This window comes from Spodoptera frugiperda, chromosome 5, assembly GCF_023101765.2.
Source record: "Spodoptera frugiperda isolate SF20-4 chromosome 5, AGI-APGP_CSIRO_Sfru_2.0, whole genome shotgun sequence".
Taxonomy (NCBI): domain Eukaryota; kingdom Metazoa; phylum Arthropoda; class Insecta; order Lepidoptera; family Noctuidae; genus Spodoptera; species Spodoptera frugiperda.
In genome coordinates, this window is record NC_064216.1 from 5,559,217 (window position 1) to 5,585,552 (window position 26,336).

The window sequence follows — 26,336 nt, forward strand, 5'->3', positions numbered from 1 at the left end:
CCCTATTCTTTTTGTGGGTATCGTAACAAGGGACTTCACTGGTAGAGACCCGGTAATCCAGCAGGTTGAGAGAAGTTCAACATCCAATTACTTCTCCCGCATTGGGTGAGGTAAGAGGGAGTGTCAGACTCTTACTGAATAAATACCACCCCGTTCCTACTCCTGGTTTTCAAGCCAGAGCGCCGGTAATCCGCTAGGCAGTCCGCAGCTCATGAGAGTCCTGTAGGCTGCCTAACTCATTGTAATAAAATTAAGAAGGTACAATGGAGTTGGCATATCCATTGTGTTGGTGTATAAAAATCCCAAAATAAATAAACAGAAAGGAATTCTTATAAGTATAATACATATGTAATACAATTAAAATAGGAATTTATAATTGCTATCAATTTTCATTTGAATTTCAACCGTCTAAATTAGGGTTGTTAGACTAAAAATGTAAACATTACTATCTTAGAATGTGACATGGGAACTGGCCTATTTAATGTCATGTACCTTAGGTATTTGTAATGGAATCTTGGTGAATGCTGGGAATATAATAGACAAGTAAATATTTACTCGGACTAACAATTAGTTAATTGGTACGCTGTTTACTAATTGATATTGTCATTAGTCATATTATAGTGTTATAAGTACTTATTGTGAATACTAAGTAATTATTTAAATGATGGAAAAATTATGCGATACCTATTTATGTGTTTATGTAGGTAGGTTCATATATGCATGGTATTTTTTATATTTAGCTATTGTTGTAGGTATTATTGACGGTAATTTCCTTACACATAATATTATGTATGAAATAAAACAAAACACTGGTGCTACGGTAGAATACCAATCACATATTTTTATAGGCCAGACGCCGGCCAAAATTCCTGATTTTTTGCTACAAAAAAAATCGCAGTCCCTATTCATACTTTGCTTAACGAACTCATAGTCTGGAGACAGACAACCACTCAACACGAAACAAAAAACTTAAGAACAATAAGTTTAGAAATGCCGATTTGTTACAAGTTTGGCATTCTTTTTTTGGACTCTAAGTCCGTATGTACATCGTATTATATGTGACATCCATACATATGTATACAAACATTGTATATTAAATGACGTCATAATGAGAAAGTATACGAATAAAAGTCCCTGGCCATCATCACTTTGGCTTATGAAACACCACCATCAAAAACACTATCACTTCATTCCTAATTTGTATGCAGCAATTAAATAACAGTGTGACTTAATCACAAATCGATTGTTAGCACACGACTAACTAATCGATTATTATCATGCGTTGATTGGTTTGTTTGTCGAATTCACAAGTACAAATTTGTTGTTGCCATGCTGTATAGTCTAGGCAGGACTAAAGAGGACTTTGTTCAGCAGTGGACGTTTCTCGACGTACCATCACTATACTGATCATCATCAGCCGAGAGATTCCGTTAGTAGGTACATGGGTACCTAGTAACGGGAGCTTCTGATATGAATTTGCCAGTTTTTGATAAAGTAAGATCGTAACCAGGTTTATTGCAGCTGGAGATGTGACATATTATGTGTTAGATTTATCTATAAATATTTTCGGTATATATTGTGTCCTAAGATCCATATGCGATCTCATCCAAAACATCCAGTACCTCTATTATTTACGTTTGAATTAATATCACAAGCGCCTTTCCAATAAAACTTAGATATTATCAAAATATTGTTACAAACAATACAAATGACAGGATATTAAAAGCGTGTTCCGAGAAATTTCCAACAAACTGGCGTCAACAGTGACGCAGTTATGACGGAAATAAACTTCTAAGTGTCAAGTCACATAACCTGGAACACACATACATGTAACAAAATGTAGACAACAGCACACCAAGCTACCCAAAATTTACAATATCCGTCAAAACAATTTCAACTTTATTGCAAAATAACATGGTTGAAAGTCAACATCAAATTAAGAATGCATGCAAATATAATGCAATAAATTATCGCTCAGCAAGGAAAGCGAAACATCCATAATACATCACTTGAAAATTACGCAAACAGACATTCGTAACAATTACAGAAAAAAAATTTATGAATTTTCTACGCATACGAGTAAAAAGGTTTCTTTTGCTAGCAATTTTGTTCACATTCATCCAGAAAGATTTTGTTAAGAACATCGGTACTTCCAACTAAGATTACTTGCACACGAAATAGAAAAACGTGCACATCATTTTTAGCACGAGTTAAAGTGGACTTAATGCCTGAGGCATAGTCTCCCAGTCAACCTATATCAGTAGTAGTAAGATTTCATCTTTATTCATAGCAATTCTAATATCGATAACCAAAAGTGACTCATACGAGACGAGAATTGGAAATGAGAACTGCCCTTGAACAGTATCAAACATTCTAGCCCAAAATCCATTAATATACTTTTCAAATAAATTACTTTTTTAACTACAAATCCAAAGCAAGCTCATGTTGTACAATGCCCTATCCATGTCTACTAAGATAATGATTTCTTTTACATCGCTTAGCACAACAATAGCGGTTGAAACATTGCGATAGTCTTGCAGTGCAGACGTATCGTTTACGAGTACGAGCACAATAGTAGCTTCAACAATGGCAACGTCATGCATGTTGTGTTCATAGTATCAAGTTGTGTAAATAATGAATACAGTTAATTCAAGTTTGTGATAAAACGTTTAAAAAGACGACTGAAATTAGGACAATACGAATCAGAATAGCCATAAATCAGTCTTTGTGGATCACACAAAATAATTGTGCCACATGGGATTCAAACCACCAGGCCGCATGTCACTTGTGCAGCAACCGATCGCCCACCCAAATTGCAAAATTTTTGGGTTAACGGATGGTCTATTGTTTAGCATTTTGCTACAAAATATAAAATGCCTCAGTGTTTTTTTGCACAGAAAACAATGCCTTTAACTATTATGGAGTACGATTTTGTGTTCAATATAGGGCAATAATTTCACCCCTATAACGTTGAACTAATAAACGGAACTGGTGGAAAATAATACACATCTACCCACCCCTTTTGCGGAAAAAGCAGGCGCGGTGTTTGAGTAAACTCATTAATTTTTTTTGGTTTTTCTCAAAACGGTAACTTGATTCAATGGAAATCAGACACCATGCATCAAATATTCTATGCAATCACATATTGGGACGGATGTTTGTGGTGAAGCCCATGGGGCCTAGCCCAGGAGACAAGTAACCTTATTAGAGAGATCTTGAAAACCCCGGGGAAAGAAACAAAAGTACAGTAAGTAAACAAAAGGCATGACTTTCTACATGTATTGTAATCACAGGTTGATGCTGTTGCTACCCACAGTAGATACATGCATGTTAAATTGAGCTTCTTAGAATCAAAGTGCGTCCACAATGCAATGCTAAATTATGTCACGAGCTCACGGACAAGCTTGATTCGGAGCTACGGTTTAATAGAACAATAGCTTAGTCAACGGTATTAACTAGCAAAGGCTTGTACTATTGACGGATGGCAAGTTCATACTTGAATATTGAATTCCTCCCACTACTGAATGCGAAAGTGTGGAACCAAGGACTATTGTATGTTTTGTTAGTGAAATTTTGTAAGATAGGACTGATTGTTTTAGTCTCTGAAACAAAAATAGTGATTTTAATTTTGTTGATGTAGGAAACCTTATTGTTATTAAAAACACAGATGGAAACAAAAACAAATATCAAAAAGTTGAATCTGTACTCCATGAACTATGAAACACAAAAAAATGCAGACAGTGAAGAAATATTTTTAATTTAAGTAAATACACAGCACACCGCATTGAAATGAATGCAAACGAGTGATATTCTGAATTTCGAAAGTCTTCGTTGCTTATATTCACGTAATGGAAGGAATATATTACCAGAATCCCGCTGTTTACCGGAACGGACATGACGAACTGATGATTCAGATTTTAAAATTCGTTATTTTACTCTTAAATTCAGTTGTAATATAAACTTTAGAAGAGGTTCTTGGTATTACAAACAGTTTATGGTGTATGTTCTCGTATCGTTGTACCTTTATTTCTAGGAAACCCCTTAGTATCGTCAAAGACTATTGTATGTTCACCTATGTCAATACCAGATGTGTAGTTAGTAGCATTTACCTGAAGTCTGATTACGTCTGTCTGCAAACAGTTGCGATCTCCAATCGCACTAATTGCCCACTTAGTCGTCTTTGGAAATAGGCACATGAAACGTCTAATGCAGTGTGTTGTCAGGTATAATACGATAGTTTACGTTTTTGTCGTTTAGGTTCCTAAATGTCTTGGGTTTTTTTCAATCAAGTCCGCATTCAAAATTTCTTACTAGGTTATTCTATTTTCGTCGGCGCTATTTCCGTCGCCTGCCTACTATCACGTTTCAAATATATAACATTGTCGATAGTTGTTATTCAAGTTAAAAGCGTGCCGTAAATAGACTTTTAGCTATTTCTTACTTGACATTCGATTCTACTTTCGATTACTGAGTCAATATCAATTTGAATTATTTCAGTGTTACTACGAATTCATTGTTTACAAGTACCTATTGGTGATTTATTTAGAACTTTGACGCGGGTATCGTAATTATGATTTCCTGATGCGATGACGCACATGACAATATTATTAGTCTGAAATTAGAACATTACAGAATATCAGTTTTATATCTAACCCAAATTACTTTGACATTTATTTGGCCTGTTTAACGAATGTGCCGTATAATTTGTATAACGCGCGTAATAAAGTTAGGCACACTCTAGTTGACACTGTGAAATGGGTTGACCAGTAACAAATTATTAATTTGATTAATTCAAATATAATTAAGTTCTGAAATAGATTCTGTGTCGGCCCACATCGTATTGCTATGTTATTATATTTGTGTACACAGCCAAAAGCTTTTAACCTTGTACACACATATACGTTTATAATTGAAAACTAAATTATTGCTTTCTACAAAATACGACCTATTTCTATTTAATTGCGAATGAATCGTTTCAGGTATATTAGGTATAATTTTAGGTACAACTGTTGTACCTAAAATCGACTAATTAACAAGATATCACTAGTTAACAAAACAAAGTTATAAAATTATATTGGGCATAAAGAAACGGAAGCACACACATTTACAACTACAACCAATGAAGTAATTGCAACAGACAATAGTTAAAAAGTTGAGTAAAAACCAACATCAGTTCTTTATTTCGCTATTTGTATGCTTTGCCTAATAACTTAGGTCTGCTATAGCCCAGGCTACCAAAAGAGACTTTAATTTAAAACGTTTGTCCATTATTTCTTCTATACAATACAATTGGGACAAATTCCCATGTATTATCTGACCGGTCCTATAGACCTTTTTCGTAACAAGGCTACTCGTTGTGAGCGGCTGCGGTCACATAAAGAATGACCTTGGATGCTGGAGCAATGAGCAAACCGCTTTATAGCTTGATAGCTAATGGAGGAATCGTGAATTTCGATGGAGCAATGTTTACTTTCGACGCGGTTAAGGGCACCTCGTAATAGGCTTGAAATTGTATTGTTTGAAAATTAAGGTGATTTTAATAAAGCTGTAGGTTGGACTCTAGAGGATTGTATTCGGAGATAAGTAAGTCGTTGTTTGGTTTCAATGTTGTATAAATAAACTGGTGTTTATGTACTGGATTTGACCGATTCTTGGACGTTGTGGGATGAAAATAATGTAGGTGGAGAATAAGTAACATAATATTCACGCATAATATTCCCTGAAGGGATAGTGCTAAGCTTGTTGAACACCCACTTTTCGACAGTTACCTGTAAGTGTTATAAATAGCTTAAGCCAAGCCTGCAGCCTCTCCTGGTAAAATATCGTAGTACTGTCCTTTTACATACATTCTGCTTCGAACATTCAATTCCTCTTTTCGGGTATCGGAAAAATATACTTAAAGAAGATAAAAGGACAGGAGAAGCTTTTAACTCGGATGAAGATTCGATTGAACATTTTTCGTTTCTAATTAACAAATATCCGCATTAAAAGAAACGTTAAACGTCTGACCAACTTACAGTTAGCAGCTAGGAATTCTATTTAGTTTTTAACGTTCGTGTTCATGGACGCCCACGCGAGAAATTAATGTTTGAACAACGTCAAAAATATTAGTTAGTTTATTTAGATATTCTGAACATGCTAACAACAATGCGGCTTAGTAAATCTGCCAACATAATGGTGTTAAAAAATTGGCAGAAGCAACTCTATTTTTTCTACACGAAGGTAGTGAATTATCTGTTGGCAAGCACTACCGATCTGTTTATCAGATTAAAAAGGTTATGCGAGCAAACTAGTTTGTGGCGAACGTGAGCCAAATACAAATGCTACGGCATAAGGTTTCCTACCAAGTATTTCGAGTGCATTCGATATAAAAATGTTTATAGTTTTCCTTACATTTATTACCTAGTTTATCTTTTATCCTGACAGTATAATAATATGCTGTCTTTATAGCCCATGAGTTTCACAAAAGCTTTTTGCAAATTTTGTTTTCGTAGTTTCCGTCAGCATTTCATTTAACTATATTCCTTCTCGCTCCACGTTTTCTAGGGGTGTTAAAATATCTAAGGTTATTTTATATTTGTTTACGGCAGCAAAAACTGATAAGAAGTAGTAAATATTTTAAAATGATTTGAAGTAATTACGTCTCTAATTATAGTGTTTAAGATTAATATCGTTTATCGTAGTTATTATTTAACTCATTCACACCAAGATTTGAACGATTAGATTAAAATAACTAGTAGCACTTATGTCCGTAGTATCTTCATAACCCATCGAAGTTAAGCTTTTTCAAGTGCCCTCTACTTCACTCAAGGAGTTCGGTGATAAAGACTTGAGTTTTTAGTATTCATTCACGTACTTCACATAGAGTGTGTATATTGTAATAATCTTTGTTTAACAATGCTTGGGAACTTTTTGGTCTTTTGAAGGGCACGTTAAAATTACAATTTTTAAGAATGCACGGTTTCAATGGTAGGTTTGCATAAGTATTCTTTATTGGTCCAAATGAGCAAAGGGAGTAGGAATTTGGATTGAATTAAGAATAGAAAGCCGTTATTCAGAAGGCTATAAGTGCTATAAAACAGATGATTATTCCGCAAATAGTTTGCTTCGTATGAACAAATCCACTTACGTTGTTGTAAATCAAGTGCCTTATGAGATTACTGCCTTCATACCACATTCGTCGATTTCACAGTACCTTAGTGCTGCGAGGTGTATCAAATCGTTGTGTTCTGTGTAGCCTGGCTGGCTACATTTCAGACCTGTACTGCGTGGGCTATGCTCTAACGACCGTCAAATGAGGCGCATGCACTTGCATAAGTGATGCGCTGCTTACGTAATCACAAAAGCGTAGTGATGGACTTATGTTTAGTCAGGTCTCTTATAACGAAACTGTTTATATTTTGGCCTTTAACACCAAAATTGTTACGCAAATCCACATAACAACACGTTACTTCCATACTAATCTTAGACATTGCATAAACTGTTTGATTAAGATTACGTTTTTACATATAAGTAAGCCACACTTTCTTGTTTCAATTTGTCTTATCGCGCTGCAGTTAGCTAATAAAGATAAGGCGATATTTTGAAACGTTGGAAACTATCGATAAATTGTAGCTCAACACTATTCAAACGTGATCTTCAGTATGCAGAATCGCATCCCTAGTCGATTCCACTGGCCCAATCAGTCACGTCTATTCAAACGTAGTGTGGGCTCGCTTACGAAATATTCTGATATGGAATATTCGCGTGTTTATGGTTGAAAAACACGCCTAATGATAATTGATGTTTGAAGATACGTACGGCTCAGTTTAGCCACTAATGATTTCGCATGGAAATTTGTTTGATTACGTCGTTACTGCTAGGTTTTAATTAAATTGAATTTTTGGGTATACACATCTCGTTAGTGAGCTTTTGGCTTTTTAACTATAGTAATTACAGTAGTTGATCCTTTTCTTTTTCAAACACATAGTCCATTAAGGACTATCGTTAACAAAATATTAATATGTTTGTTTTTAACTGACGATTACTTAATTAGTCGGCTCTGAGTTCCTTCATGTTTTTAATTTGACATCTTTCGGCGTAAGACGCCATTAAAACCAGCCTGTATACAACAAAGAAGCCCTTGTCTCGTCAAGACCTCCCACTTTGCTCCATGTTTACCCAACAACAGTTTATTTCATATTCTCCTATAGTAATTTGACCTTTTTTGTGACAAATATATGCGGTACTCCACTGGGACGCCCCGCGGTTAGCCAAATGTTTTAAACAGTACCGCAGGACCAAATGACGTGACATGAAAACGCAATTTGCACATTCTGTCTGATTTGAGGTTACAATTATAAACTAGGGCTGTAGACATATTTATTGTGATCCACACTACTGACGATGATAAATAAAGTGATATATCTTTCGTGTTTTTTTTTCTTTCGATTGATATATGAATGAGTCTGCCACTGTTCTACTTATGCGGACGTGTAGTGCATGCATTAATTAAGTGATGTAACCAATCTACATTTATGTATGAATTATAAAATACTGCGTTATTTGTGCCGGAAAGTGAAAATTCTATTACATGAAAACTTCATAGTTATTTATTACGATCTAATTAATTCAGATCAGAAAATTATTTAAGCGGTTGGTTACACGTAATGGCCAGTTAGGAACCATTATTATTGTATTCACTAATGACTAATTGTTATTATCAAATAAATATATTGTTTCCTGTATAAACCTCATGAGGGAATTTTTGGATTTCATCCGCATTGCACTAAAATTCTAAATAATATATTGCACAGTTAATGTGCCTAATAACGGAGATCATTTATCCTGTAGACCAATTGTAAGGATTCCATTTTTGACGCTCATTCACCCAAGTAATAAAATATCTACCCTCTGCCCACATTGCAATATTATATTCATGCTTTTTAGGAGCTATCACTCAATTGACAACACCACATCCTTCCTCCATTTATAAGGTATCTGTTTCCGCATCAAAGTTTGCAAGGAGCTTAATGAAATATTAATTAACAATTCACAAAATGGCATCTGCGCAAAAAACAACATAAAGTGTGCAAAAATTGCCATCATCAATGGTAAGTTGGTTCAAATGTATTTTGGAGTAATATGACCTTTATTGATTGGGACCACATCCTCCCTTTTGAGTACTTATGGGCTTCTTTCTCAGGGTCCTTGTCTTGGCTTCGGAAGTAAGAAGCAGTGTTAAGGGCACCTGTTGGTCCCTTTGTTTGAAGGGAGCCTCGATGTGGAACGATAGTGCCGGATGTTCCCACGCAAACGCATCCACGCCGAAATTCTATGGGACTTTTGCAACGGCTTTCATGGGGATGGGAAAATACATTTATGGGAAGTTGTTAGAATAGTAACAAAGATAATTGTTATTCTAATTAGTATTGTGTACAGGGAATGAAGGTTTGAATTTGTCTATCCTGAATTTCTAAGTTTAAGTCCTAAAATGGGTAATTTTTTGTTGAAAAATATTGTAAATATTTATGTAACTACATTTATTTTACTTTCTATGGATACATAACAAAGTAAAGTATACTGTTATAAAAATTTTCTACAAGTTGAATGTCGCACTAGCACAATAGAAAATCGCACTAGAAACGTTTGAAAAGTTTTTGTTGTCTTCTCCGGGTGTTACATTCACCTGTCTTGTCTCCATTGCATCGAGTGTGAAGGTTGAATTCTCTACTTGTCCCTGTCTACAATATAGCAATTATGTAGCGAAGAAAGAGACAAGAATTCTTCATCGCGCCTTTGTCAGCAGAAGCATGTGGCACGCGCCGCTCCATTCGGTTTCCGAACGTAAACCGGTGTAGACGTCGTGTTGTCTTCGACATTTTAATAATCGCGCTACGATCGTGTTTTGACAACTCCGTGTTTCGGAACTTTTTAAATATATTGGAATAGTGTTTGGAGTGATTGCAATTTATACGAGGGGTGTTAAAAAAAATACGAACTGTGTTTTATAAATATTGTGTGCTAAAAAGTTTAAGAACTGCATCTCGAGAAGTTTGTGAGTGAATTTATCAGACTGCGACTCTGTTTACGTTTTCGTGGACAACCAGCAGCGAAAGACGTCTAACCTACATCCAGGGCAACGAAGACGCATCCAAAGTGAAAGTTAGAGCCTACTGCTTTCGTACATGACTTCTGTGTTTGGACTGCCAAAAGACGTTTAGAGGACAGTTTTGTTGAGGACAAGACTTTTCTTTTATAGCTAAAGGAATAATTGAAAAACTTCCGGGCGCTTATGGGAAAGATCGCAGCTGGGTGACCCGAAAACTGTAATAAAAATAAACGTTTCACTGGAAGATTTATATCGTCTTTGAAGTACGATATCTTAGGATGATTTATAGTGAGTGTCTTGTGAGGATGCGTTTTGGGAAGCCTGAATAGAGAGCTGGCAGCGATTTATTTTTCTAGCTTTATGAGGGAAAGAAGGTCGTTGCCGATTAGTAGCGAAGTGGCGCTAAAGAGTGATAAGGATGGAACTGGGAAGTTGGTGGTGAACTCTGTGCTGTGTGGTGTGGTGGATGAACTGTCTAACGGGAGGACTGGCAGACGAGGCTCGTGGGTTCGCCACGCCGTCATGGGCGTGCTCCGGTGGAAGGACCTGACAGGAGTCAGGACCACCACACCTACCGAACAAAAAGAGGTAAACACATTACACATAAGCACACATAAACAGATATAATGGAGGATCCATTACGAAGCATTGCGTCATTGGTGATGTTATCTTGTGTTCAAAGGCTTACATTTTGTGTGCTAGGCTTCAATCATAGTTCATGCCTGTAATCAAATAATAAATATTACGATTGAAGGGTCTCGATAACATCTATATCGGTCTATTTGGGTTTTGTTATATTTTTAGAACTTATTTTGGTCATAAAACGCGATTGTTATTCGGTACAAATCGCTTCGATTGATTTTGAGGTAATTGGCCCCTGGTTGCGTTGTTGATAACTTTACATGGAGTTCACATTGATTAGGCTGCGTAACCTGATGGGTATAACTTGGGTGTCTTCAAGGCCCGAGTGAATAGGTTGCTTATGGGCAGACGTGCTCCACCGTAGGCCGTATCATCACTTACCATCAGGTGAGATAGCGGCCAAACGTCGACCCATTAAATGTAAAAAAAAAAAAAAAAACCAAACCATGAAATTGTGATAACGAAAGTGCTTCTGTTTGAATCTGGTAACTTTATGTTGATAATTGATACTGTTGATAGGGAGGGCCGTTGATGTCTAAATATTGTATCATTCATGATGTTTATTATTGTATTGTTTGGCATTGAAATGGGGCTCACATACGTAGGAAGTCGACTAGTTTCAAGTCATGCTCTTAATGGCTTGAAACAAGTCGAGTTCTTTGTCAAATAGTTACGAAAGTAAGCAGAAAAACATAATAATTAGTTTTGAAAGTAATTAGTAGCGTAGTCATTTACATCGATGGTCAATAAAAACTAGACTTTATTATGTTAAACATAGCATCTATTTTAGAATTAGTTAAATATATCTTAGAGTAACTGTCATTTAACCGCAAAAGGATGCATTGAATGACGTCAATGTCAATAAAGTGCAGACAGACGCCTCCATATTCCTTAAATTCATATTTTTAATATTAATTACTGTCTCATAGTATTACCAATTTCGATAATACCGTTGTTTATTTCTTCTATATGCTAATTTTAAATATCTATGTTTAAAATAGGAACTCATGATGTGCAATAGACGAATAGAAACTTTCTTAATTAATATCAAATTATTATAAATAGGGCCTTTTGAATTTGGAACACATTCGACGTAACTGGCGACCAAATAAAAAAAAAGAATATTATTCTAACTTCATTGACTTTTTGAATTTGGAACACATACGAAGTAACTGGCGACCAATAATAATAATAAAAAATAATAATGTACTCTTTAGCTTCTAATCGTTTATTTATAAAGTTCTTTTGACTTTGGCAGACAGACAGGCGTCATAGGCTTAGTCGAAGCTACTAAGGCTTCAAAGCACATCAGTATTATTAACCCCATTTATAAATCAAATGACTAACAAGAGGAATAGTGTATTCCCATATTGCAATGTATTTTCCGTTTGCAATGACGTTACTTAAAAAAAAAAGATAAATAAGTATTACTAACAAACATTGAATTAACTGGTTAGGCAAGCCATGTATGAATCATACGACCATCATAATACTTGTATAAACAGGTGACGAATAGAGAAAATAAAATTCTGTTAAAAAATGTCTTGGCCAAATGCAAAATTATCGCCTTTGAATTGTCTATTCTCTATTTTGTGTCACCAATTTCTGGTTAACGGTTTTTTCATTGCGCAATCCAGTGTCAGTAGGTCAATGTTTTAATAGGTTTTGAATATCGAACCTGTTTTATTACCGGTCAATCTGGAAGTCATTGGAGGAGGTTAGGTTTGGAATATTTTAAATAGTTCAGTAATGGACGTCTTGATAATGTTGAGGCTTATTTTTTAAAGGTATTAATAATGACTAAATAAAGGTGATAGATAAAAATAATTAATAGGTAGTTATACACACACACACAACTTCACGCCTTTTATCCCTGAAGGGGTAGGCAGAGGTGCACATTACGACACGTAATGCCGCTATACAATGTAATAGGTAGTTGTTATTTCCAATCATCATTTTAAGCCACAAATCGTCTTTTTTTGTACCTATGTTCATGTATCTCTAAAGATTTTCCAAACCAGCCTATCGGGAGTGACTTGCATCCAACGGACCCCTAGTCCCATATACTTTTTTCCTTGTGTTGAAATGTTTGTAGGAAAAATCAGAAATTACTCGTAAAATCGCTTTAATTTATAATAATAAATTGAATGTACGAAAACAGGTCAATTATGCGATATACCTAGCTATATACGTAGCATAACTAAGTACTAAGATACATAGGTACCTGTGTAATGTATTTAATTATTTTTAGTCTGCTAGTCTATGGGTATCCGCTAATCCAATTGTAATTTACAATAATGTTTCCTCATTTGGACATCGGTAGTGTCCTTTAGTTAATTAGTGCTTGCGTTATAAAATATATTTATTATGTATTGTTTTTGCAACTATCGAGGACATGTATAAGCCTAGATAAGAACAAGTCGTATGGATTTATTAAAGGCTTCTTGGCTAAATATTCCTTAATCTCTTCAATTTAGGACTATTTTCGTTTGCGTTAGGTCTCAAAAAGGTTGATTATTAATAACCTAAGAATGCAGGAAAACAGGAAAATTATAAAAGTATAGCGCATACCTAATTTATACCTAGGTATTATTTTCCATTATTAGAATTCAGTAAATTTTATTAATGTGATTTCATTAATTTATTTCAGTAAACTAATGGTAATTACCACAAATTATTTTAGTAACAAATATGGCTGGATGTGACAATTGTCATGTCCGCCATTACCTAAAATTTTTCTTCCCCGAGGAACTTGTTGAAGGAAAATATATGTTAGGGTAAATTTATAAACAATATTGTATTAAGGTTAATCTTTAGGGACTGGACTCTAGGTTAACCCGGTAATAGCAGTATTTATTATTAAAGCTCGCATGGCTCTCGGACCAGTGGCTGCCAGGTGCCTCATTTTCCCCCATGTCGGCTCAAACAAGGTTTCCTAATGAAAAATTACAGCCTTCCTTGAGACTTAATAAGCGAATGGACCGCTGGAAGATTTATTGAACGGAACAACCACTTTGGTTTCTTACAATTTGCTTTTCTGCAAAATTGTGTTGCAATTCTCGGGAAGGAAATTAATGTTTTAATGTGCTGTAGTTTGAGACATTGGCTTAATTAAATTTTGATGGAAATAGAAAATCAAAGAGTTAACACAACGTACCTAAATGCTTCATTATCTTTCTTCACAAATAGTGTTCCTATGTTCCATTCAAACCTAATTTACATTCGGCCTCCACAGTCTTATGACTGTTTTGTAGTCGTATCTGGCGTAATGGCTTATCAAAATTATCAACAATAATATTTCCTCTTTTCAATAGATATACACCAAAACACTAGAAATTTCACCGGTACAAACGTCAGAACTAATCAAAATAACTAGAAACGGAACGATACCAACTAGACGGTCAGTAATCGTGACAAATAGTGACGCGGTGTCGTTTCGTTACCGAGAAACGTACATATTATGGATGTAATCATTAACACTGATTAGATACTTGCCGCTTGTAAAAGAGTAAACGACTTCATTTGTTTACACAGAACGCTTTTCATTGAGGAGCCTTGAATATGCAATTCGAATACTGATTCTAAGAAACCATTGAACGAAATCAATGGTGCTGATAAATGCGTTATTTATTTAACAGCTTACGTATGTAGACTGACTTACTTTTTATATGCTTCGTATATACATACATATTCCATACAATCTCTTCTTCGAATGAGACGCTGAAAAAGAAATAGGTAGGTACAAGACACTGTTTAGAAGTAGGATTTCTCGGAATATTGGAATTATTATATAGCTGAATGCTTGTCCCTAATTCATCTTGATTTTACAAGATGTAGTTTATGTCACATTTTCTTTGATCTTTCATGTCAGTGACCGCGATATTAAAGTGTTTTATGAAAGAGATTTTGTGGCTCAATTATTTAATGACAAAGCTAATAATCGGTAGAGATTATTACTGTCACAATTCAGATTATTCATTTTAAAATTATGTAGCACTTATAACATGAATCTTAAAAGAGATTAGATATTACAAAAGTTAAACCAAATAGAATCTATAAGAGAAAATACCGCATCAATTCTCTGTAGATTTATTATAATAGTCTCTTTTATTTACAGCACTCCCTAATTTACTTCAGCTAATGTTATTTCTAAGGTCATCAGATCACGTACTATGATAAAAAAAGATTCTAATTAAAGGAGTACATTAATGGCGTGCAATTAATATGTATTGCCCATTCGAATGTACGTGTGGTGTATCCCGATTTGGAAGTAGACTATCAGGAGAATTATTTATATTATGTTAAGTACTTGCGTAATCGTTGAATCTAGGTTCAATTGTGTCTAGTGCGTATTTTTAGTATATTAGCTAAACCCTTAATAAATGGTAAACTATTTTAAGATAAGGTGTTTCGATTTTGTTTTGGATAGTCTATTTATCGAGAAGGGTTATAGGTAGGCTATAAAACATCACGCGAGTCACAATAGGAGCCGAGCAGAGCTGATAACAAATAAAATTCACACTTGACAAAAGTGATAGTACCTTTATAAAACTCACACAACGTAAACTGCAATGTTCTAGAACACATAAGTCTGAAGTAGGTCTTTCAGCATTTTATTTGAGAGTTACAAATATGACACAGACTAAAAAATTCTAGACGCGTCATTCAAGATTAAGATAAACAAAACAACACGATGGACAATCGATACCCCGTCGGGACATAGCTAATCAAGTGTAACGATGTCTGATAACAAATGAGTATCGCTTCTGTATCAAAGAGATAACTTTCTTCGGAACTAATATTTTAAAGAGAAAGATTCGTTTGTTTATTTGCAACAATCTCTGAAAATACTGGACCGATTTTAATAATTCTTTCACATATCTAGTTAAGACATTTTTTTCTTTAGTGGAGATAATCATCCAATTATAATTGGATGATTGCCCAAGTTGGGAAAAATATTTATTTTTCCCAACTTGGGCGAGGTGAGAGGGAGTGTCAGACTCTTACTGGCTAAAAATCACCCCGTTCCTACTCCTGCTTTTCGAGCCAGAACCCCAGTAACCCGCTAGGCAGTCCGCAGTATTTAAATACAATACGAGTAAGACATTAAAAAGATCTATGAAAACTATGACATTCTATTACATTAATAAACGATTACGTTAGATTATATCATTGTTTCGTATTTAATTCATGTTATTAAAGCCTTATTTGCAACTGACTATACCATATACAGAAGGTGTGAATTCAAGAGATCATTTTGTGATTTACGTTTCTTGATGTTAGATGGTGAATCATCATCATATCTTATTACATATGAGTCACTGTGACATATTAAATGGAGATTGCTAAATTACCATTTGCAAAATGAATGGTAGATAAGATTGTTGTGTTCTAAATATTGTAGTATTTAGTATTCAGATAGAGAATAGAACATAAAAGACTCTAATTTGCTAATTTGTTTTAGTTAAATACATCATTTTACTTTGAAGGAAGAAAGAAAGTCTGAGATCAAGACACTATGACACTACTTAAAATAATTCCATGCAGTGTATTGCAACACTTTTTCTTGGAATAATATTTTCCTTTACTAGTTTCCTCTTATCCAGTGTCAAATCGACTTATTATGTTATATGTTAAGCCTGACAGTTCCAAGAAGAAATTATATTAACACAAGCTAAGATTTTTCCTAGAAAAATCTCCCAACACATACAATATTTGCTTGCATAATACAAAATGTGTCTCTTTATTAGTTAGCCTGGAGTTTATGGTGTATTTATTGCAGAAACACCATGATACTAAGCTAGGGGAATATAGAGTATGGTATTTTGTCAGCTCTCATGGGGTTTTGGTAAATATTTCGTAAGTTTTATGGCATGCGTATGTACACGATGTATTTATTGTGTTTTATATCCTTTTTGTCGTAGCTCTTATTCAATAATCAGATAATTAATATTCTGTTGGTTTCAGCTTTGGCTTATCCGTGTTATTTTTTATACAAAACATTCTCTATTTCTACAGATTTATCTAATCCAGTTAATATTTTCGCAAAGATGTTTACAAACAATCGTACATTCATGTCATTAATATTGATAGACAAATAAATCCCAATTTTATCTAAATAACTGCAGTTTAGTATCTGCATACTGTTTCATAAGCCTCTAAATATTAACGAACTCATGCATGACTACTGCGGATAACAATGTTTAGGAAATGGGAATGACAATTCCATTTTAAATGTCGCTTAAATTTAGGACTCGTTCCCATGTGCATGTTTGTTTATATTTAAATAATAATTATATTTCACAATACCTGTCTCGATGATATTCAATATCTAGGAACGGTAAAACAATATTAAAAAATATGGTACAGGTATATGGTAATAAAAATATGTTATTGTTGTTAGAGCTGAACCTAAATCCTCACGCTCTAAAGTCTCGCTTTCCATCTTCTCTAACGAGGTATTTACGTCACGCAGAGATTAAAATCACGTACATATAAAAGTCATGCAGAACGTGCTTATTCAGACTATAAATCTAAGTTTTACTCGAACATAAACGAGTCAAACTGCTTCATTACAGGAACAAGTACATTGACAAATAGCTGACAACATTACCTCATAATAATATTTGCAACAAAGATAAGTCTAGTTGTTTCTATTCTTTATGCCGCATGCCAAGTCTACGAAATACATGACAATTGACAAGCGTAAACATAATTTGTTTCCACCTAAAACAATAGAAAAACTATATAGACTTTCGTGCAACTAATGAGGAGTTTCAAATCCAATAACAAAAAACAGTTATATTTCCACCAAGTTTTCGAAGCACGAAACTCGTGTTACTTGCAATTTGCAATCGTCACACCAGCGAAGCGGTAGCGTAAAGTTTGTAAAAAAAAAAAATCTTGGTAACCCTCCAGGTCCGCAGTCGAGGGTAGTCTGACATTTCCCGTTAGCCTATGACGCCATAATGGCCGTTTTATTATGGCCCAGACACTGCATTATGTCAACTACAGTTTTTAAAGTAGGTCAAATCGTGGGTTTCAATTTTACAAGTAATTTAGATCTAGGTTTCAGCCAGTGTTCATACTAAATCTGTGCTCACGAACGGATAACGTAATGTTATTCAGAATATTGCTCAGTTGATAGCTGCGTACAAGAATGCACCCACGGGAAATTATGGCCTACCCATCTTCGGTAATGAGACAATTAGGATTGCTAGTTTCGCAACACTGCTATGAATTTTTATAGAAGCAATATACATTACACAATTCCCGACACTCTTGTTATGATATAACTTTGTTGTACTTCTCGTTACCCTCCATTTGGCGCTGTTTATTACAGGGAGCGGCGCCCGCGCATCGTTGTGTAATGTGACCAAACCCTTAGTTGGCACGCTGACAAATATGCCGCGGCATTTGTCCTGTGTTGTCGTCCCGGTCAGTAGTTTTATTCCCGCTCATCAAGTTTATAACTAGGAAGAAATTAGTACGGAAAACATAACTATTCTGGTAAACGGGGCTATGTTATTTCACGGCGTTTGTGCCGATTAATTTTATATGCCGATTCCTAATGAGTTATGTTTCCTCAATAAAGTCTCACTCCTAAACTTTATATGCATATTCCTGCAACTGACTTATCTTTGACATTTACGAAACGAAAGAAATGTGCTATCGAGGTTTTCGATCAAACGTAATAAAGTTGGACACGGTTTGTGTGTATTTTCAAGGTGTTCATTCTGAATTTCTTTTGGATTCGTCACGGCTGTTCCATTTAGCGTGCTGTGTAAAAGGGGGTCGCGTTGTAGGTATTATTTTAGTAGACCCTCGTGTAAGTACTGCACGTGGGGTCAGCCAGCCATATCATAGTTTATCCGAAGAGGTTAATGTACGGGCGTTAAATGGAATAAAAACTCTCAGATAGCATTGACAGTAAGATGATGAATGGTTGTGAGTTGACGACGCACTTTTACGACGATACGGCAGTAAATCAAGCGCGTTTCGCCGCCATCAATGTTCATTTTGTAGCCTTTGTCTTTAAGTAACACGTTTATTTGTTGCGATTTAAGATTCACAATCGTTTGGCAAAACGGCTTTCCAATATTTGTCTTAATGCAATAGTAAATACAAAACAATGGGTTATTATGTTCCACATACTTATGTATCGAGAGAAATATATAATAATATGCTTATTCACATACTTTATGATAGTTTAACATCGATATGGATGATTTCAAGTATGGTGTGTGTTTTATTTTAGTTAACCCGCGAAGTCACTAACTGCCCACCAGAGACATACTATCAGAGTCCTCAGTCGCTCATAAATTTTACGTTACCACACCGAAACCACTTAACCAGACATCAATTACTACTGTTGACAACTAGTCAAACTCAACACTTTTTCAAGTGTCAAAAACGATTTACGAGATTACAGGACGATGATGTCATAGTTTTACGTCAACTAGCATACTTACTCACTCATAGTGAATTTGCATCAAGCGGCTGGAAAGATAGCGAAAGGTTACATAATGAAATCAATAATAAAACATATCACCGTACCTTTAACATACCAATTTGTTATCGACATCCCAATTACATTTGCACAAATAAAGACCGTTACCCAAGAAGTATTTTGATATCAAGTAAATGGTCCATAACGAGTGCAGGACATTAGTACTGAGGGCTTAGTATGACTTAAACGCATTCGAAACGTTATCGCGTATAGCCCTCTGATTGGTTGGTCAACTTAGAGCAGGCCAATCAGAGCGCCGAACGTCATTAATATGTCGATCGCGTTAACGTAAAACAAACTCGTACTATGCCTTCTGTTTTGTACTAATGCACTGATAGTTTGAAAGCATTTATTGGCAGTCACGACTCTCGCGCCGACTGTACTGAATCATTGAATACGGACATGTCTGTCGTGTCGGCTTAACTGTACTTGTATGGCACCATGTGTATCCTGGTCTTTATAATGTGTCCTCTTTACATGTTATTGAAATGATATACTTTTGTTTTGCTGTTTTGCTCATTTTGGATCGCTTTTAATGTATGCACATATGCTTGCTTGTGTTTTTAACAGATTTTTGACCTTATTGCAAAACGATAAAAATGTTCCTTGTAGCTTAATGCAACTTCACGTAATTAGGTCTGTAAGATGCAAAATTTCAGTCTTCCAATCCACAAAAGGTCGTCAAAGTACTTGTAGCTAACTCCTCTGGAGTTTCGATTATCTATGGGCGGCGTCTATTGCTTACCATCAGGTGATCCGTCTGCTCGTATACCAGCTTCATAAGAAAAATAAACACCATTTTCTAAATTGTACCTGGTTTATGGCAATAGAACTATTCTTTTTTACATGGGACTTCTAACTGAAAGGAGTGGATGTTACGTGGTATATGCATTGTGCGTCCCTATGTACTTCTTCAAAGGGTTAAAAGATGTTTTAAAATATAGTATTTATTATGATTTCGTTAAAAGGTGCTTAGTCATTCTAGTTAATCTTGTTTTGTTTTATTGCGGAATAGATAAATTAATTTAATAATATAATAATAAATTAACAAACACTGCTACATAAACAGGTAAGATATTAATAATAAATACAGTGTATTGTTTTAATTAATTTTGATATTGGTTTAATTAGGATTGACGTCTGATAATAGTGTTTTCAATTAGTATCTATTTTGGATTTAATGGGATATTTTTCCGTATGCGTTTCCTATTAGGATTGAATAAGCCTGTTTTTATGCATAAGTATTGTTAAATGATAATTCGCTATACATACAAACATACATAATTGCTTTTTCGTTTTGCGTTCATTAAATTGCTATTTATTTAGTGCATGTATTTTGAATGACAAATCTATCATGTTTTAAAAATGTTAAGTCTTTGACTGCCAATAGAAAACTGTTAAAGCAAATCCTCCACCAACGTCGGTCACCGGTATAAATAAAATAAAGGTAACATCAAAGAACAGAAATCGACTAATAGACGTTTCGATTTCTCAAACTTTCCGAAAACACTTACCGAGGATATTTTGTTGAAAGTTTAAACTAACTGAAAATATCACACCGTCATCAACTTTTCTCTCCTTTGTACAGTGGCCAGCAAATCAACCTATACCGTTTGGCCTTGTTACATTTTCAACTTCAATGTTTTAATATAAAGTCGAAAATCCAATGAATACAATTGACAGATTGAAGTAGGTTGACATGCCACTGTACTGTTATAAAGTAACGTTTTTGATGGCATCACCAGTATTACACAACTTTTGATGTTTTCTAATTGTTTCAAAAAGTTTTAATTCCTTTGGACTTTGCTGACGTTGTGGTACGTTTGAAGGTCTATTGAAAGTTGATATTTGTTTGTTGTCCATTATTTACCCATTTTGTTTCAACTGTATTATTGATTATAACGGCGCTGATTGCTTACCATCAGGTGAGGCGTCTGATCGTATTCCTTCTATTCCATAAAAGAATAGTTTTTAACGAGCAGTATCTCTGATAAACCTGGATTAAAATCAAACTTGGAGACCTCTGCCAATCCACTTATGTAAAAAAGGCCAATATAATCAGGCAGTGGACTATTACAAGCTATTGGTGGCGATGATGATGATGCTGAGGATTTTATACAAGTCTTAATAGTAAAATTATGAACTAGATAGATAGATGTTTGCTTATCTCTTTGGTTAAAACAAATATACCTTCGAATGCAGTCTGGTAAAAAGTTATAAATCCTTTATTATTTTAATCCTTATTCCAAGAAGAACGTTTCACAAATTAACAACGTTATTTAAATCTTTATCCTTTGAGTTTCTAAGCGTCTAACAGCGGATATTTCCAAGCAAAAATTTAATAAAAAGAAATGCATGGTGGCCATTTTTTATCAAAATTGGGTGTGAAACTCATTAGTTTATTAAATAATGTTACGTAATTCTCGTTAAAGGTTGCGTAAAGGAAAATGCTTTGAGAATTTTATGGTCGCTCCAATTAGAGTTGTTCCTAGCTAAGAAAGTTTCTTATTACTTTTTTTCTTTATAAGTAACGTGTAAAGACACGTGTTTCAAACATCTGACTCGTAACTAAAATCGATAACATAACACTCCTTATATACCAATGTAAAATTCAGTGATATTTACTAAAATCGTATTTTATTTGATCTTCAATTAAAGTGTACAAAATCTGTGTGATAAAAAAATGTAAACAGTGCACTCGTCTAAAAAATAAAATGCAATTATAATACATTAAGTAAAATTTTAAACACCTATTTTATTATTTTACTACGTTAAATGATAAATGTCCAGTAACACAGAATTGAAAAAATACAATTAATATGTGTTTCAACTTTGCACATAAGGATAAATATTGCCTACTTATGTACTGTACCCATTATAAAATGCACTAGACATTATTATAATTAGTACGTATCAATACAATACTAAAGGAAAAAAATCAGCAACAATTAAAACCAACCTTTATTCCACATAGATTAAAGTTTACATTTCTATTACACCTTTCATATTCACCGTTGCTTTTTCCAATATTTTATTCAAACAAAAGGGGTCGTTGATTAAAAGGTCAATGAACGATAGAAATGATTACGAACAACAATGCACATTTGATATCAGAACACCTTTTATTATAGATGTTCATCCATCAATACTAAAAGTAATCTAGGTTGTAATAATAGAAATATAAATTGTTCTTTCAAAGAGATAGAGAGATGTGTCTATAAAATTGTCTGTCATACGAAATTCTTAGTATGCAGCTGAGTCTGCAATTGTATCTTACGATTGTCAATAGGTAAACTTATTGAAAAATCAAATATAAACATAGTAACATTTATCATGCAACAACCAATGATGAACAAAGCTGAACATACTAAAAAAGTATATTATTATGTTTATTCGAACGAGCTGTAAAAGATGTGTCGCTATTTTAAAAAGTACAGCCATTTCGTATGCAACGCTTTCGAATGTGAAACTTTGTAGTTTTTATATAGCCGTCTTAGTCATGCAAAACTAATTAGAGAGCTAACGTCTTGCCTTGTCTTAGAAAAACTACGTGGGATTCTATTTTCCAATAGAATTTTCGCTTTTTATAGTCACACAATTGGATTTGGGATCGATTGTAGTATGTGAAGGAATGCTTTGTGATCTATTTTCGTTTTCACGTATCACACTTCGGGGTTGGCTTGGGCAATAGGTATGTCTTTTCGTGAGGGCATCGATTTAATAGTTGAAAGAAGTAGGCGTTACCTATATTCAATCTAATACAATTAAGTAGAAGTACCTGATGATACTCCTACTTTTACTTATTTTAGATTAGAATCAAGATTTGGATACGAAGTAATTGGAATTACCGTTAAAAGGCCAATATAAACAGTTTATTTGGCTAACGCTTGGAACTTAGTTGTAGTAACACTAAGTATAATCACAATTAAATAATGAGAAAACGTTAATAGAAATTACAATTTATCGGAACAATTGACACTGCTAAGTGATATATTGGTTCGAGTTCTATTTATAGTAGGTAATACTCGTATCTTGAGTTCAAGAAATGTCGCCCTTCAAAATGCTGCTAATAATATCGAAGAAATATATCTGGACATTGAACTTAGAATCTAGATATTTGCAGAAAATCTTTGCTTAAAATCTTTCATGACTGGTTCAATCGTTCAATTAAATCGAACATGTTTTTCAAGAACGTTTGGAGTTAAAATGGATCTGTGTAATCTGTACTAAAATCGATTAAGTATGTGACAAGCTTGTTCATTCAAGCTTAAATATTTTGGCAATATTTTCGGATCAAAATCTCAATAGAGCTTTACTAGAGCCAAGGATCGAATTAAAAGCATTGATCTCACTTTCTCGTGGCCAGTAGACCATCGAGGTCAATTTTAAAAAGGTCATTGCAGGCAGGGTCAACACTCATACTTTGAAGTTACTCATTATAACTTTGACAGCCATATTCACTCAAAAACCTTTTGGAAACCGTCCAATTCAACATTGTTTAACTGTTCAGTTTTTGAACAAGCGCAGTGCTCAAAACTACATGTATTTGGAAAGCAAACTTTGATTCAGTAAATTGTTAATCACTTAGTGTATGTAAAAGTTTCAATAGACTTGTGTATATCTTTAGTTGGAATGAGGTTTGATAGTTTCAAAGCATAGCCAATACTCCAAAGGCCTCTTATTCAGAAAATTATAAAACTTAATGTATGTTCTAAAATCTCAATTGAAGTAGCTATCTAGAAATAAACGCTCTTAGATAGACAATCTTTGATCTTTGAAAGAGCTAATGGACTAAAGATTGTGTTAGATATTTGACTTTCGACACATATTTATGATTGACATAATTATAGTGAAAGATAAAGATTGACATCTTGGCGAAGTATTTTCTACCAATCAAAAACAAAAAACAAACTTTGTTAAAGTTGAAACTATGTTCTAACATTGGATTACTAATAGCACTTTCTGATGATCAATATTGCAAAAAGTCGGATAGAAACATAGTGTCAGTGTGGTTAAATAACCTAACAAGGTCTTAGCGATTAGTCATTTCCGAAAGAAAACTCAATGGGTGCCTATTTGTTTAACAAATCAATATTTACTACTATTCACACGTCATCGTTATTTGCATGACCATCTACGTCACTATTTCTGTATTTCTAACAAGTAAAGTGAAGTAGCTCTGACTGCATAGATCTGACTTGTAGACGTCACAATTCTCTTAGCATTATTCATTGCGTCATTAATACTTAGTCATTCTATAAAAATAGTCGATCATTAATATTTTTCTTGTAAAACCTGACCATCTTATACTTCTTGTTTACTAGAATTCAAGGTTTATTAATTAATATACTTGTAATTATGTAGTTTGCTTATTATGTGAAGTATTTACGAAGCTATTTTGTTGTAAGAATTTTTTTATTGTTTTTGTTTTATTGCTTTGTTGCTAATAAATACTGGACTGGAGTCTGGAGTATTTGTTCTCTGTTTTCTTTTTAGCGTTCTTGTTTTATTACCTAATCAATATTTATCCCGATAGATTCTTTGTTATTAATTCATCTTGCATTTTTGTTTATGTTTTCTCTTACTTTAAACGTTTCTAACATTTTTAAGATTATTTCCAATTACCTAGCAACTAGCTTCACTGACAGACTGACGGACAATTGAAATTGACTTTACAAAAGTGCATCATTCAGGATTGATTGAAACAAAATATATAATTTGACTTTGACATAAAGATGTCTACAATTTGTCACGCTAATCTAGATTCTTGTTATTCAAACGGATTGCAATAAAAATCTCATAAAACTCTATTACATAACCTACCAAAGTCCTTTAAAAATAACCCGAGATCCACGCCTATTCCCGGCTCCGTTGCCTTAGAACTTGCTTAGTCAGCTAATGCTAATAAAAGTGAGGGAGCTCACTTACTCGTGTTCATTCGCGCGACACATACCTGAGCCAAGAGTCGGTTAGGAAAACAAGTGGAAACGGAATTAAACGTCACTTCTTAGATACATAACGGCCTATGTACGGACGTAGATGTACATAGTATTGTACGTGTATCGAATAGAGGTCCTTTTGAAGAAAAGTTGTTGGTAGATGTTGACATCATTGAATTAGAGGAGTTGGATGATTAAGGAAGATGGAAAGTTTGAAAAATTAAGATATGATATCGAGAACTTTATTCTTCGAAGCTATACCCACTTAGTAACAGCATCTAAATACTTTACCCATTGGCAGTCCTGATGTAAAAAGTGGTTATGCAGCATACTAACATATGAAAACCTGAAGCGTAGTATCGACTAACGACACAAACGTTTCAAAGATTTGAACTAGAATGTAGGTACTAATTCACAACATACAGTTAGATAAAGCTACAACAAATAAATTAAGTTAAAATGTCCATCTGTCATCTCAATAACGTTCTTTGCTCTAACATCACCTTTCAATAAAGTCCGGGACACACTATATAATAAAATAGACAAGTGCAATATAGAAATACTTTCGTCATGCATCTGCAAACAATATGTACACATGGCTCCACATCAAGCTAAATAAAACCAGTATAAACTGACCGTAGAATATGTGGAAAAGTCATATAAAGCAAGACCATGTTATGCTGGGTTTGTATAGTATTAAGTGTGTACGTGAGCGTACGTTTCCACTTTCGCAACATCACCATTGTCCCATGATATTGTTAGAGTAAGTTTACGATGTGTGTTTGTCTTTATGTCGAAAGTGGGACAAATCGAGATTACGACTACACTGAACCGAATAAAGACTCGAGCACATGAAGTTATACCCAAAAATCTTAATACATTTCCAACTTTATTAGCAAAATGTTAAGGTCGAAAATTAATTAAAGATATTTGAGAGATAAAGGGTAGTTTGATAAGCTGGTATGTTTACATGAGTTAGTTTTATGGTGAGATCATTTTTGATTATGGGAGCCTCTTTATGTTGTACTTTACGATCTATAAAGTTATTTTTTGTGTTATTCCTTATTGTACCACTGTCGACGCATTGTAAAATACAGAACCACTGTTTTTTCGACGTAATATTACTTTACATGTGTCATAAAGTTTATTATTTGTA

General features: G+C 34.2%; 1 protein-coding gene across 15 annotated transcripts in view; it reads left to right on the top strand.

Annotated features, from left to right (window-relative positions):
- LOC118272267 (rap1 GTPase-activating protein 1) overlaps positions 1–26,336 on the top strand; it is a 283,102-nt gene that overhangs the window by 185,793 nt on the left and 70,973 nt on the right. For 3 of the 15 annotated variants that reach the window (XM_050693603.1, XM_050693606.1, XM_050693611.1), the window contains exon 1: positions 9,802–10,678. The exons of the other annotated variants lie outside the window; for them this stretch is intronic. In XM_050693603.1, coding sequence (XP_050549560.1) covers positions 10,451–10,678 — 228 coding nt within the window. In that variant the 5' untranslated portion in view covers positions 9,802–10,450. Of the gene's footprint in view, positions 1–9,801; positions 10,679–26,336 lie in introns of those variants that run through there. 15 annotated transcript variants of the gene reach the window in all.